The 12,741-nt window shown below is 47.3% G+C and overlaps 1 protein-coding gene across 1 annotated transcript; it reads left to right on the forward strand.

Moving 5' to 3' along the window:
- The first annotated feature begins 348 nt into the window (after nt 1–348).
- Nucleotides 349–9,082, forward strand: PSMD2 (proteasome 26S subunit ubiquitin receptor, non-ATPase 2). The gene is made up of 21 exons (XM_054581311.1): nt 349–557; nt 1,004–1,060; nt 1,412–1,576; nt 2,340–2,461; nt 2,641–2,865; nt 3,195–3,353; nt 3,489–3,633; nt 4,000–4,060; nt 4,310–4,456; nt 4,625–4,731; nt 4,927–5,054; nt 5,260–5,347; nt 6,079–6,241; nt 6,372–6,473; nt 6,656–6,801; nt 7,062–7,142; nt 7,362–7,533; nt 7,624–7,718; nt 7,920–8,046; nt 8,474–8,592; nt 8,746–9,082. Exons 1-21 carry the CDS (start codon nt 423–425, stop codon nt 8,926–8,928), a joined length of 2,727 nt encoding a protein of 908 aa, XP_054437286.1. The 5' UTR covers nt 349–422; the 3' UTR covers nt 8,929–9,082.
- The last annotated feature ends 3,659 nt before the right edge of the window (nt 9,083–12,741 follow it).

Below are 12,741 nucleotides of genomic sequence, written 5' to 3' on the forward strand. Positions count from 1 at the left end.
AGACGGCAATCAAGCGTCCCGGCTTCCAAGAACTTCCTCCGTTTGCGCCACCACGCGTAGCCAACTAGGGTGTCGCTGTGGGTACTGTTCACACCGCTGCGAGGAAACCTACGCGCGGTCTCTCAGCGGGCAGTCAGCTCATCTACCCCAGAAGCGAGCATACGAGAGTCCCAAACTGTTTAGCCCTCTGGCGTTCAGACCCCAGGTCTGGGGGCAGCGCCTACGGCGCGCGGGAAGATAGGAATTGTAGTTTTCGTGAGGCTTCCGAAGGCGGGGTCCGAGACTCACAGGCCGTGGCGTCGTTTCCGGTCGCAGGCGGCCTCTGGAGGCCTAGGGGCGCCGTGGGCGAAGCGCGCGAGGCTACCTGGGAAACGGGGCAGTCTGAGCGGTGCGCGCGCAGCTGGCCGGCAGTGGCGGCGGAGATGGAGGAGGGCGGCCGGGACAAGGCATCGCTGCAGACCCAGCAGTCCCCATCGACGTCCCCCGGAGGCGCAGAGGAGAAGCCGGGCGGCAAGGACCGGCGGGATGCCGGGGACAAGGACAAAGAGCAGGAGCTGGTGAGGCGTGGCCCCGGGAGCCGGCGGAGGAGGCCGTGGGCTGAGTCACGGCGGCTCCGCAGGCCTCGGGACAGACTCCCAACGGCCCTGCAGCGCCCGGGAGAGGGCGGATGGGGTGATCCTTCGGGCTCCCGGCACCCCGCCTCTCTGCCCCTCATCCTCCATTCCGCGCTGTCACCGCCGCCGCCCCCACCAGCCCTCACCGCTGCCTCGTGAGGTGGGCCCGGGTGGATCGTTGTCACCTAATGTTTTAGAACAGCATTCAAGCAGAGACTGGTCCAGAAGCCAGGCTGCCTTCCCACCAGAGCTTCCCATTCCCCTTCTCTTTCCGTGTCCACCTGGTCCCTCCTAAGGAGGCAGGGTTACTGTCTACCTGCCCTTGGGTGAATGGGGGGAAGATATGTTTGGGACTCTCTCTTGATGAGCTTCTTCCCCCAATCCACCAGTCTGAGGAAGACAAACAGCTTCAGGATGAACTGGAGATGCTCGTGGAACGACTGGGGGTGAGTCATGATATGTTAAAATGAGTGGGTGCCTATTTGGAGCTTTCCCACTTATTTGCTTTATTCCGTTTTGGGGCAACAGCTAAATAAGGTACAGGGAAAGGTGGACTGTATGTTAGGATCAGTGTTAGAATCAGGATGTGAGGGAAGGAAAGTAACAGGATATTTGAAGCGTTTTGTACCTCTCTCTGTGAGAAGCAGTTCTTGAACTGGGCTCATTTGTTTTTGTGCCAGGTAGAGGAATCACAGTTGAGTAAGACAGTGACTTTCCTAGGGGAGTTGTTAAACCTTCATGTATTATGACTTGAGGGATGTGACTCTTTTTGTCTGACCCTCACATCTCCTGATCAGGAGAAGGACACGTCCCTTTACCGACCAGCCCTAGAAGAACTGCGGAGGCAGATTCGTTCTTCTACAACTTCCATGACTTCAGTGCCCAAGCCTCTCAAATTTCTGCGCCCACACTATGGCAAGCTGAAGGAAATATATGAGAAGATGGCCCCTGGGGAGAATAAGGTAAAACTATATCAGAAGCTCGTGGAGGCCTACTTTAGGAATTCCTTTTCATGAGGCCCCATGGTGCTCATGGGGAGTCATAGGAAGCCTGATAGACCTGAGACCTGAGCTAGTTGAACAGAGCTTATCACAGTCAAAATACTCAGGTAAGAGCTGACAGGAGGATTGCCTTCTCAGAAGACACTCTTTCTGTCCTTTATGTTGGACATTGGGATTTTATTATCATGGTCTATTTTTAACCTTAATTTTTTTCTTTGCTGATACCTCATGTACATTCAGTTGTTTTATCGTTAGAATATACCCCCGGTTCAATCACTTCTTTGCCTGTTGTAATAACCCTAATCCAGGAAATCCTTAGTTCTCACCTGAATTACTGCAGCAGCCTCCTAACTGACTCCTTTTTGTTTTTGACTTCTTACGCAGTTTGTCTTTCATACAGCAAGTATAGTGGTCTTTCTAGATTGTAAATCTTTTCTGTTTAAAACCTTTTAAAGTTTATTATTGTGATTGGAATAAAACTGAGAGTCCATGTTCTCCACTCTATCCTTATTACCCACCTCAGCCATGTTGGTTTAAAAGAGAGATAGCAACAGTAACCTTGGAGTGATCAAGAGCCTTAGCTTAGATGCCATGTGTAAATTTCTTGTTTAGAGGCTGGTGTATAGTTAATACTTAATTTTGGGGGTAGTGACAGTGATCTTGATTCCATAATGTAATACTCCCCTTACCCTGGATTTGACTTCAAAGACTGGTTTCTTTAAAGCGTTTTGCTGCTGATATCATCTCTGTTTTGGCCATGACCATGAGTGGGGAGCGTGAATGCCTCAAGTATCGGCTAGTGGGCTCCCAGGAGGAATTGGCATCATGGGGTCATGAGTATGTCAGGTAAGACATTTTCTTGGTAATCTGTTGGGGGTTCTGAGGCATAATTCTGAGTTCAGCCGTAGAGTACTGTCTTTCCTGAAGTACCAATGGAACGTGTTTCCAGCACTGAATTCCATGACCCACAAGGAAGTGTTTCTTAATGAAGCTGTACTCCCCTAATGGTCTGGGCCTTTCCCTAGGCATCTGGCAGGAGAAGTGGCTAAGGAGTGGCAGGAGCTGGATGATGCAGAGAAGACACAGCGGGAGCCACTGCTGACCCTGGTGAAGGAGATTGTGCCCTACAACATGGCCCACAATGCAGAGCATGAGGCTTGCGACCTGCTCATGGAAATTGAGCAGGTAGATATGCTGGAGAAGGATATTGATGAGAATGCATATGCAAAGGTCTGCCTCTATCTCACCAGGTGAGCAAGTATAGCAGGGAATGGTGGCAGGCCTACCTTCCCAGCACTTCTCTCTTAATTGTGTCTCGTCTATTCTCCCAGAGCATTTGCACCAAGGGTGGCATCAAACTAGTTAATTTATTGATGTCTGTAAGCTACTTGAGGACAGAAATATCATTCGTAGTCTCCTTAGTAGTCCCAGTGTCTGGCTTTGTGCTTGGAATGAATATATGGGTGTGTATGGGTACCTATATATTGCAATGAGTATGTATTTTTGAATTACAAGTGAATTAAATGGGGTAAATGTATGTGTGGAATTTCTGAGTCCTTTATTACTTTTACCTTTGTAGTTGTGTGAATTACGTGCCCGAGCCTGAGAACTCTGCCCTACTGCGTTGTGCTTTGGGTGTGTTCCGAAAGTTCAGTCGCTTTCCTGAAGCTCTGAGGTTGGCGTTGATGCTCAATGACATGGAACTGGTAGAAGACATCTTCACTTCCTGCAAGGATGTGTATGTAGGGAAGAAGTTAGCAAAGGAAGAAATAAGCTCATGGGTGGGGATTTGTAGTGTCTGGTTAGGGCTTGAGGGGCTTTTCTGTGCCCTTCGCAGAAGAGGCTGAGCCGATGTGACTGCTCTCTTCTACAGGGTAGTGCAGAAACAGATGGCTTTCATGCTGGGCCGGCATGGGGTGTTTCTGGAGCTGAGTGAAGATGTGGAGGAGTATGAGGACCTGACAGAGATCATGTCCAACGTGCAGCTCAATAGCAACTTCTTGGCATTAGCTCGGGAGGTGAGACTCTGCCCTTCTCTTTTTTTGATCCTCACTAGAGGATTTGCCTCCTGATCTCAGAGAGAAACATCTATGTGAGAGGGAAGCATCGGTTGGCCGCCTCCTGCATGCACCCTGACTGGGGATCAAACCTGCAACCTTTTGGTGTACGGGGTGACACTCCATCCAACCAAGTCACCTGGCCAGGGCGAGACTTTGCCCTTTTCTATCAAGGCTTTCTTGGTGGTGATTCTACCTGGCATTTTACCTCTCTGATTATGACTGTGACTAGACTGTCCTTGGTTAGAAGTGCCATTCAGTGGGATAGCAGAAGGGACTGCTAGGGGAGGACTGGGGGATAAGCTGTGACCCTCTGACTTCCTTCAGCTGGATATCATGGAGCCCAAGGTGCCCGATGACATCTATAAAACCCACCTAGAGAACAACAGTGAGTAGCCATGTGCATGTGTGTGGGAATTGGAGGACTGTTAATTGTGCCCCTTGTATTAGGAGTGATAGGTTGGCCCAACACATTTATCCTGTAGAGCTCAGAATTCCCACATACCCTTTCTCTAGGTCACTGTTGGGAGCAAAGACAGAGGATCCTTAGAGGCCAGCTCAGAACCAGAGACCAGCCGCCGTGTTCCTTTCTTGCCCTACTCTAAATTGTTCCTCCTTTCTTTTCCCTCCTGTGCAGGGTTTGGGGGCAGTGGCTCTCAAGTGGACTCTGCCCGCATGAACCTGGCCTCTTCTTTTGTGAATGGCTTTGTGAATGCAGCCTTTGGCCAGGATAAGCTGCTGACTGATGATGGCAACAAATGGCTTTACAAGAACAAGGACCATGGTATGATTCTGTTTTTACTTAGCTTTGTGTTGCTTTCGTCGTCCGTGTCCTCCCAGGTTTCATATATTACCTGACAAGCGAACCCCAATGCAGTTCCTTGGAGAGCTCTTCATAACAGTTTTCTCAGTGTAGGACCATTCTAAGACAGATTTTTTTCTCTTGGTATAGGAATGTTGAGTGCAGCAGCGTCCCTTGGCATGATTCTGCTGTGGGATGTGGACGGTGGCCTCACCCAGATTGACAAGTACCTGTACTCCTCTGAGGATTATATCAAGGTTGGTCTGGGTACAGCTCACTAATGGGGACATTCCCCTTCCCTGTTCTAGGGCCCACAGGGCCTTTCTTTCACTGGGAAGGTCTACCTGGTTTCCAACTCCAGTTAAGGCGGGTGCTACCCTGAGGCCCACGTTGCATCTTTGTGGTGAGGAGGGCAGAGTAGCCTGAGTGAAGAATCTGTTTGTATTTTGCAGTCAGGAGCCCTCCTGGCCTGTGGCATTGTGAACTCTGGGGTCCGGAATGAGTGTGACCCTGCTCTGGCCCTGCTCTCAGACTACGTTCTCCACAACAGCAACACTATGAGACTTGGTTCCATCTTTGGGTAAGGCTCATTGCTTCTTCTGGTAGCACTCAGCCTGCAAGCTATGTGAAAACAGGGGTTGGCCTTTGAACTACCACCATGCCTGTTGAATATTTGGCTTTTGGTGACTGTTTAAATGATGAATGAATGATCGATCCTCTTACTGTTTCTTCCTTGCTCTATCCTTGGGTGAGTGTGGGGGACTGCATCTCTTTGGCTTTTGCAGACTAGGCTTGGCTTATGCTGGCTCCAATCGCGAAGATGTTCTAACACTGCTGCTGCCTGTGATGGGAGATTCCAAGTCCAGTATGGAGGTGAGTAGAGGCTGTTGATCATTTAGGGGAGGTTGGGAGGGTACTTGAGTCCTACCATTCTCTGTGATAAATAGTGAAAAAGGAAAAGGGGTGGGGGGGGTGGGAGAGGGTGAAGTCTATTACTTTCAATGAAATCCCTTGGAACTGGGATTCTAAGTCCCCAGTGGTGTTGCTGCTAAAGTGTTAACATTTTGGTATTAAGTTCCAGCCCTTGATATCCACGAGGAAGTACCAAGCGAGAGTAGGGAGTAACTTAACTTAGCTTGAGGTGGGTGATTCTCACTCACTGTTTTAGTTGTTTGTCAACTCTAAATTTTCTTACTAAAGCAGAGTCGTTTTAGTGATGGATAAGGGTAGCATAGGCTTTAGTCAGACAGACCTGAGTTCAAATCCTGCCATCTCTGCTTGTAAGCAATGTGATCTTGAATGCATAACTTAACCTCTTCAGGTTTCATTTTTCTCATCAATAAAAGAGGAGTAACAGTAGGACCTGTTTCATGGGGTTTTTGTGATTATAAATGTTAATAGTATGCAAAGCAAGTGACACAGTGGCTGACGTAGTAAGTATTCAGTGAATTGTGGCTACTCTTGTTATTTTGACTTAGCATCAGAAAGGGATTTCTACCTCGTGGGGTTACAGCAGGCCTTAGGAATTGGCTATGTGGAGTCAAGATAGGTGAACGACTATTTTAATAACTCACTATGTGAAATACTGATTTTCCTGTTTCTAGGTGGCAGGTGTGACTGCTCTAGCCTGTGGAATGATAGCAGTGGGATCCTGCAATGGAGATGTCACTTCCACTATCCTTCAGACCATCATGGAGAAGTCAGAGACCGAGCTCAAGGACACTTATGCCCGCTGGCTTCCTCTTGGATTGGGCCTCAATCACCTGGGTGAGGGGATGTCTCTCCATTTGGGCCAAAGAGAGACAGTAGTATGGATACAACAGGGAGGGTTTATGTGTCAGTCAGGCTGCGCCGTGTGGAAGCAAGTGTCTTCTGACCCCATGGTTCTATCCTGTAGGGAAGGGAGAGGCCATCGAGGCAATTCTGGCCGCGCTGGAGGTTGTGTCAGAGCCATTCCGCAGTTTTGCCAACACACTGGTGGATGTTTGTGCTTATGCAGGTCTGTGTCTTTGTCTTCCCAGTGACTCCTCATTTCCTGCCTGCACCTTTTTTCAGATTATTTCTCCTTGCTCAGTCATTCTGATCTGCATTAGATTGTTTAGCTTCTCCTATTCCTGGAGTAAGCTTGTCCTTGGTGCCTTCTCATTTCTAGCCTTTCTCACTCTTACCATCCCGCTGCAGGCTCTGGGAATGTACTGAAGGTGCAGCAGCTGCTCCACATTTGTAGTGAACACTTTGACTCCAAGGAGAAGGAGGAAGACAAAGACAAGAAGGAAAAGAAGGACAAGGACAAGAAGGATGCCCCCGCTGACATGGGAGCACATCAGGTTCTGTGGGCAGCTGGACACTCCCTGAGTGAGGCTGTCAGGGAGGATAAGCTTGCAGGGGAACAGGGGGACTGGTTTGGGTTTGGTTTTGAACCCCTCTGGGTATTGCTGTGTATTGAAATAGCACAAGGCTGGGTTCTGTACATGAGGGGTAAGGGTGTACCCCACCGGACAGCTTTTTCTTCTCATACAGGACTCTGGCCAAGGGTGTGCTTTTTGTTCCCTTAGCTTACTGGGTTCTGCCGTCTCTTCAATTGCAGGGAGTGGCTGTGCTGGGCATTGCCCTCATTGCAATGGGGGAGGAGATCGGCGCAGAGATGGCACTGCGGACCTTCGGCCACCTGGCAAGTACTGCATGGAGTAGATGGGAATATACCGATTCCGATGCATGGGGTTCTCCAGAGAAGTCTTTCCTAATGGGTTTCCATTGTTGAGAAGCATTTCGTTCTGTGCCCTTTCTATAAAATTTGACTAAAGCCCCTTTACCTCCCAGTCTTTTCCTGTAACAAAACTTATTTTTACTCTTTTTCTGTGATACCCTTGTTATTTTCTTTTACTACCAGCTGAGATATGGGGAGCCTACACTCCGACGGGCTGTGCCTTTAGCACTGGCCTTAATCTCTGTGTCAAATCCACGACTCAACATCCTGGATACCCTGAGCAAATTCTCCCATGATGCCGACCCAGAAGTTTCTTATAACTCCATTTTTGCCATGGGCATGGTGGGCAGTGGTAAGTATTGGTCGGAAAAAGATCATAAGCAGCGTGGGGGAAGGTTTGAGGTCCTTTGTTTCAGTCCTCTATGATGCTTCATATTTCCAGGTACCAATAATGCCCGTCTGGCTGCGATGCTGCGCCAGTTAGCCCAGTATCACGCCAAGGACCCCAACAACCTCTTCATGGTGCGCTTGGCACAGGTAAAGAATAGAACTCTTTTTCCTTAGAATGTGCCAAGGGACATGTCTATAAGGATGGAAGGGAGACAGGTAGTAACATGAAGGGGACCTTGAGTTCGGTCTGGAGGGAGGATGTGTGTGAGTTGGATTTCTGTGTGGCCAAGTTAGGTGATGTCTTTTCAGATGTGACTCTCTACCTCTACTTCTTTCTGTGTTTTTTAGGGCCTGACACATTTAGGGAAGGGCACACTCACCCTCTGCCCCTACCACAGTGACCGGCAGCTTATGAGTCAAGTGGCCGTGGCTGGACTGCTCACTGTGCTTGTCTCTTTCCTGGATGTCCGCAACAGTGAGTTCCTATCAAGAATCTTACATGGTGGCACATGGTGCCCTGTCTCTACCCCTACCAGGGCCACCTTGACCGTTTAGGAGCAAGGCTTTGAGTTAGTTCTGTTCCTGAGGCTGTTCTATGATGGACCTCGTGAAACTTTTATTCCACACTTTTGATCTGGCCCAAACAGAGTTTCTTTTGAGAATGGAGAACTGAGCCTAGTTTTTGCTCCTTAGTGATTGTGGAGGGAGTGATTATCAGCTTAAGGGTTGTGGGAAGAGTAAGGTAGGGCCTCTGGTTTATAGTAAGGTATGTGAGGAGAGGAGTGTGGGTTCAGCTGGATGAGTAAGGGGTTAAAGAGTCAGGACTGGTGTGGGGTCCCTAGGTTTAGGCCAGGCCTGTCCTGATGTCTCTTAACTATGTTTGTCATGTGTTCTTCCCTCAGTCATCCTAGGCAAATCTCACTATGTATTGTATGGGCTGGTGGCTGCCATGCAGCCCCGAATGCTGGTTACATTTGATGAGGAGCTGCGGCCATTGCCAGTGTCTGTCCGTGTGGGCCAGGTGAGGGGTTAAGCAACAGGGAGGGGTCAGACTATTATTCTAGAACTTGAAGAATGCACATATACCTGCTTCTCTGAAACTGGTATAGGCTCTGGGATGTTGCTGCTGCATTTCCATCTGGAGTTCCTTCATCTCAATTTTCTCACCTTACAGGCAGTGGATGTGGTAGGCCAGGCTGGCAAACCTAAGACCATCACAGGGTTTCAGACACACACAACCCCAGTGTTGTTGGCCCACGGGGAGCGGGCAGAATTGGCCACTGAGGAGTTTCTTCCCGTCACCCCCATTCTGGAAGGTTTTGTTATCCTTCGGAAGAACCCCAACTATGACCTCTAAGTGGCCACCAGAAGCTCTGAGCTGCAGCTGATATGTCAGTGGGCCATGCATTCTGCTACCAGTGGTGGACACTGCTCTGGAGCTTTGGTGGAGTTGTTACCTCCTGTCCTTTTGTTACTGAGTGAGATGACTTGGTTGAATAAAAACCTTTATCCCCGAGGTCCCTTTCTGTCTGTTTTCTTGGGTATGGTGGCCAGAGGCCAGACTGGGGTGGGGAGTGGATGTGAGACTGCATTGTTTGTAGCAACTCTGAGCCTAGGCTAGTAGGGAGGCTGCCTGGAATGGAAAGAACAAAACCTTTTTCCTTCTCTTTTCTAATCATTTTAAAACTGGTTTATCTTTAAGGGCATAAACCCTTGAGATGCTGATGAATGCAATAGACCTTCTTTCTAGGAGATGCATATACACAAATTTTTACAGACTTACAAATAAATTTGCAAGGAACTTGTGGACTCATACACCTCCTATCTATCCCAACCCTGTCAATGCACACCCACCTCAAGCCCATCTTTCCATGGACTAAACTAAAGATCGCTGCTCTAAGAGGCAGCAGAATTAGCCCAACTCCATTTCGACTTTTTGCTGCTGACTGAAAGGGACATCCGGAGTTCCTGTGACCCTCCATCACTCTTGGGAGGCTGCTGTTTTGAGAGGTTTTATCATGTTGATGTACATTGGGCTGTCCTTGCAGAACCGGTATAAAAAAACTTGACCCTGACCACCTTCTTGGTGTAGCAATGGGAAAGAGAGGTGGCATCCTTTCTGGAGAGTAATCACTCTTATTCTGCAGTGCTTTTTCCTGGTGGTGCTGGTATGAGTATAGCTACACTGACTCTTAGGGCCTAGACCCCTGTGGATGCAGTAGAGAACATGTGGCCCTGGCAGTAATTGCTAGCCTTTTGTCCAATACTTTCTGTGGGTTTCACCTCTGAGCAGTAACTGGCACTTAATAGGTCTTCTATAAATGCTGAAAGAGTTATTCTACATACTTCTGAAACCACACAACAACTTTGGGAGGGAGATATCTCTGCGTTTTGGTGAGGAATGGAAAATTTGTAGAGGTTCAATAATTTACGCAAGGTCACAAAGTAAGTGGTGGAGCCAGGATTGGAATGTACATCCATCTGACTCCAAACCTACAACCTTAAATTCACTGTAGTAATCTGTCTCTAGCCTTGGAGACTTGTGGACCCCACTGTAGTCCAAGCTCTTGGCTGGCTGGAGAAGCAGCAAGTTTGGATTGAGTGTCCCCATTGTCTTCTCTGCTCTCACTTGGCAGTCTTTATAAATCAGTATAAAAGCTTAAAGCACTGAACTTGGGAGACAGCAGACCTGTCAAAGCCCTTTAATGGGACCTATTGTAGTCTTGAGCATATCAGTGTGTCTGATGAGCCTTTGTTATCTGTATAAGGAGGATATAATATTTGCCTTACCTGATTTTCAATGGCGGTGATGTTAAAATAAATTAGAAAGCAATTTATAAACTGAAAAACAGAAGGATAATTCCCTCCCATGTCAGTGATTGTGCTTTAGAGTAAATGTTCATGGTGCTTCAATCTTTCACATTGAGCCGTTCATTCAGCAAGAAATGTCAATGGAGTCTTCCGCATTAGACGTTATTCTAGTTTGTGGGGATGCAAAGACTGAAAAAAATCCCAAAAAAGTTTACGTAATGGGAAAAAAAAAACAATTGTGATGATACGTTGTGATCAATATTATAGTGGGGTGTGAACAAGTTACCCTTGTATCCCTTTTGGTGTCATCGAAATAGGGCCTAACTGCCTGGTTAGTGAGGGATTTTGAGGAAACAGGCCTGGAGGAAGATGAGTTTGTCTAGAGGAAAAAGGGGTATGGTATAGCTAAGACAGTGACAAAAGCAGAGAAATAGAAAAGCTATTTGTTTTCAGAAACCATGGATAGTTTGGTTTGGCTAAGTGTATAGAGCCATAAAAAGTGTGGTAGGAGACACAGTTCTAAACCTCAGATCAGGTTTAGAAGAGCTTTGTTGGGCTACGAAACTGACAGTATTTCAATCACTGAAAAGAGCAGGAAAATGACATGATCAGCTATCCGTGAGAAAGTTAAAAACAGGGAGGTCCAGAGACCAGGCAAGGGAAATGAATGCCAGAACTACGGCAGTAGAAATTGACCGGGGGGGGGGGGGGGGCAGAAGACAGTTTTCTTAGAAATAAAATCAATAGGACTGGATTTTGACCCAAACACCATTAGGACCTGGTGTCTGATTAGATGTAGTATGCGGATGGGAAGGAAATGTAGGATGGACCCCAGATTCTCTGGTTGGGCAGTATTCATTGAAATAGAATATAGCAACCACATGTTTGGGGTCTCGGTGGACTGTGGAGTAAGGAAAGATGACAAATTTCTATCTGGGCAGACACAATTTGAGATGACTGTGGGGTGACTAGGTGAAGACAGTTTTTAGGTAGAACCTTGTTCTGACGAATTCAAGGGAGTGGTTTCTGAGCTAGGAATGAATTGGCATGTAGGTAGTAATTGATTTTATTTTTTAGTTTGCTCAGGGAGAAAGAGAAATGAGAAGAGTAGGGAAGGGAGCCACATATTATTAAGTCAGAGCACTTTAAGGGGATCACAGGATACCCTAGACCTGCATTTTCATTCTCATTGCAGTCCTCCTCCCTCCATGTACCTATTTTGCCCCTACCATTGGAGCTTCAGTTCCTCATATATAATGGAAACGCTAATACAATTTACAGCGTCCAGCACAAATAATGCTTTTTATTACAAAATCATAAGCATTTATTCTGTAACATAGTATCACACTCAAGCACACCATATGACATTTTAGGTGAACTGTTCAAATTAAAGCTATAAATTATTACACCTATAGTATTACCCTACCAACCACACTCAAGCAGGCTTTACTTCTGGTGGACCCTGTATTTTGCAGGCAATTGTGAGGATTGAGGTCACATAGGTTATATGTATTAAGTGGCCAGTTCATCATTGGTGCTGAGAAAATGTTTCTTCTGAGATTATGTGTAACATAGAGAAAGGGGAGAGGATAACATTTACTAGGTACTGAGGCACTGTTTTAAGCATTTTCACATGAATCAACTTTTCCCCCCCCCAAAGATTTTATCTACCTTCAGAGGGGAAGGGAGGGAGAAAGAGAGGCATACAGACATCACTGTGTAGTTGTCTCTCATGTGCCCCTAACCGGGAATCTGGCCCGCAACCCAGGTACGTCCCCTGACTGGGAATGGAACCGGTGACTCTGGTTCACAGGCTAGCACTCAGTCCATTGAGCCACACCAGCTAGGGCTGAACTAACTTCTTTAATCCTCACAATCCAATAAAGGAGGTGGTTAAAAGCTCAGACTTGACCCAGACTTCCTGGTTTCAAATCTTACCATTTTATTGTACAACCGGTACTAAACAAGTAGGTAGTAGTTAACATCACCAGGGAGTAAGCAGCAGTATTTGGATTGAAACCCAGGCTACCTACCTTACTCCTAGTACATAGGTTTGGCTCTAGTATGGGCCCTTCTGGGGTCTGAAATCTTTGGGCCAATGGGAAGTCGTTTTGAGATTACTTCTTCCATCATTCTGAATTATCCATGATTGATTTTTTAAAAAATATTTATTTTTTTGAGAGAGGAAAAGGGAGGGAGAAAGGGAGAGAAACATTAATGGATGGTTGTCTCTCAGGTGTCTCCAATTGGGGACTTGGGCTGCAACCCAGGCATGTGCCCTTACTGGGAATTGAACTTGTGACCCCTTGGTTTGCATGCGTCCTGACTGGGAATTGAACTGACGACCCTTTGGTTCACA

The sequence above is a fragment of the Pteronotus mesoamericanus genome, unplaced genomic scaffold (genome assembly GCF_021234165.1).
Source record: "Pteronotus mesoamericanus isolate MK-2021 breed Mesoamerican mustached bat unplaced genomic scaffold, CSHL_Meso_final contig_116, whole genome shotgun sequence".
Lineage (NCBI taxonomy): Eukaryota > Metazoa > Chordata > Mammalia > Chiroptera > Mormoopidae > Pteronotus > Pteronotus mesoamericanus.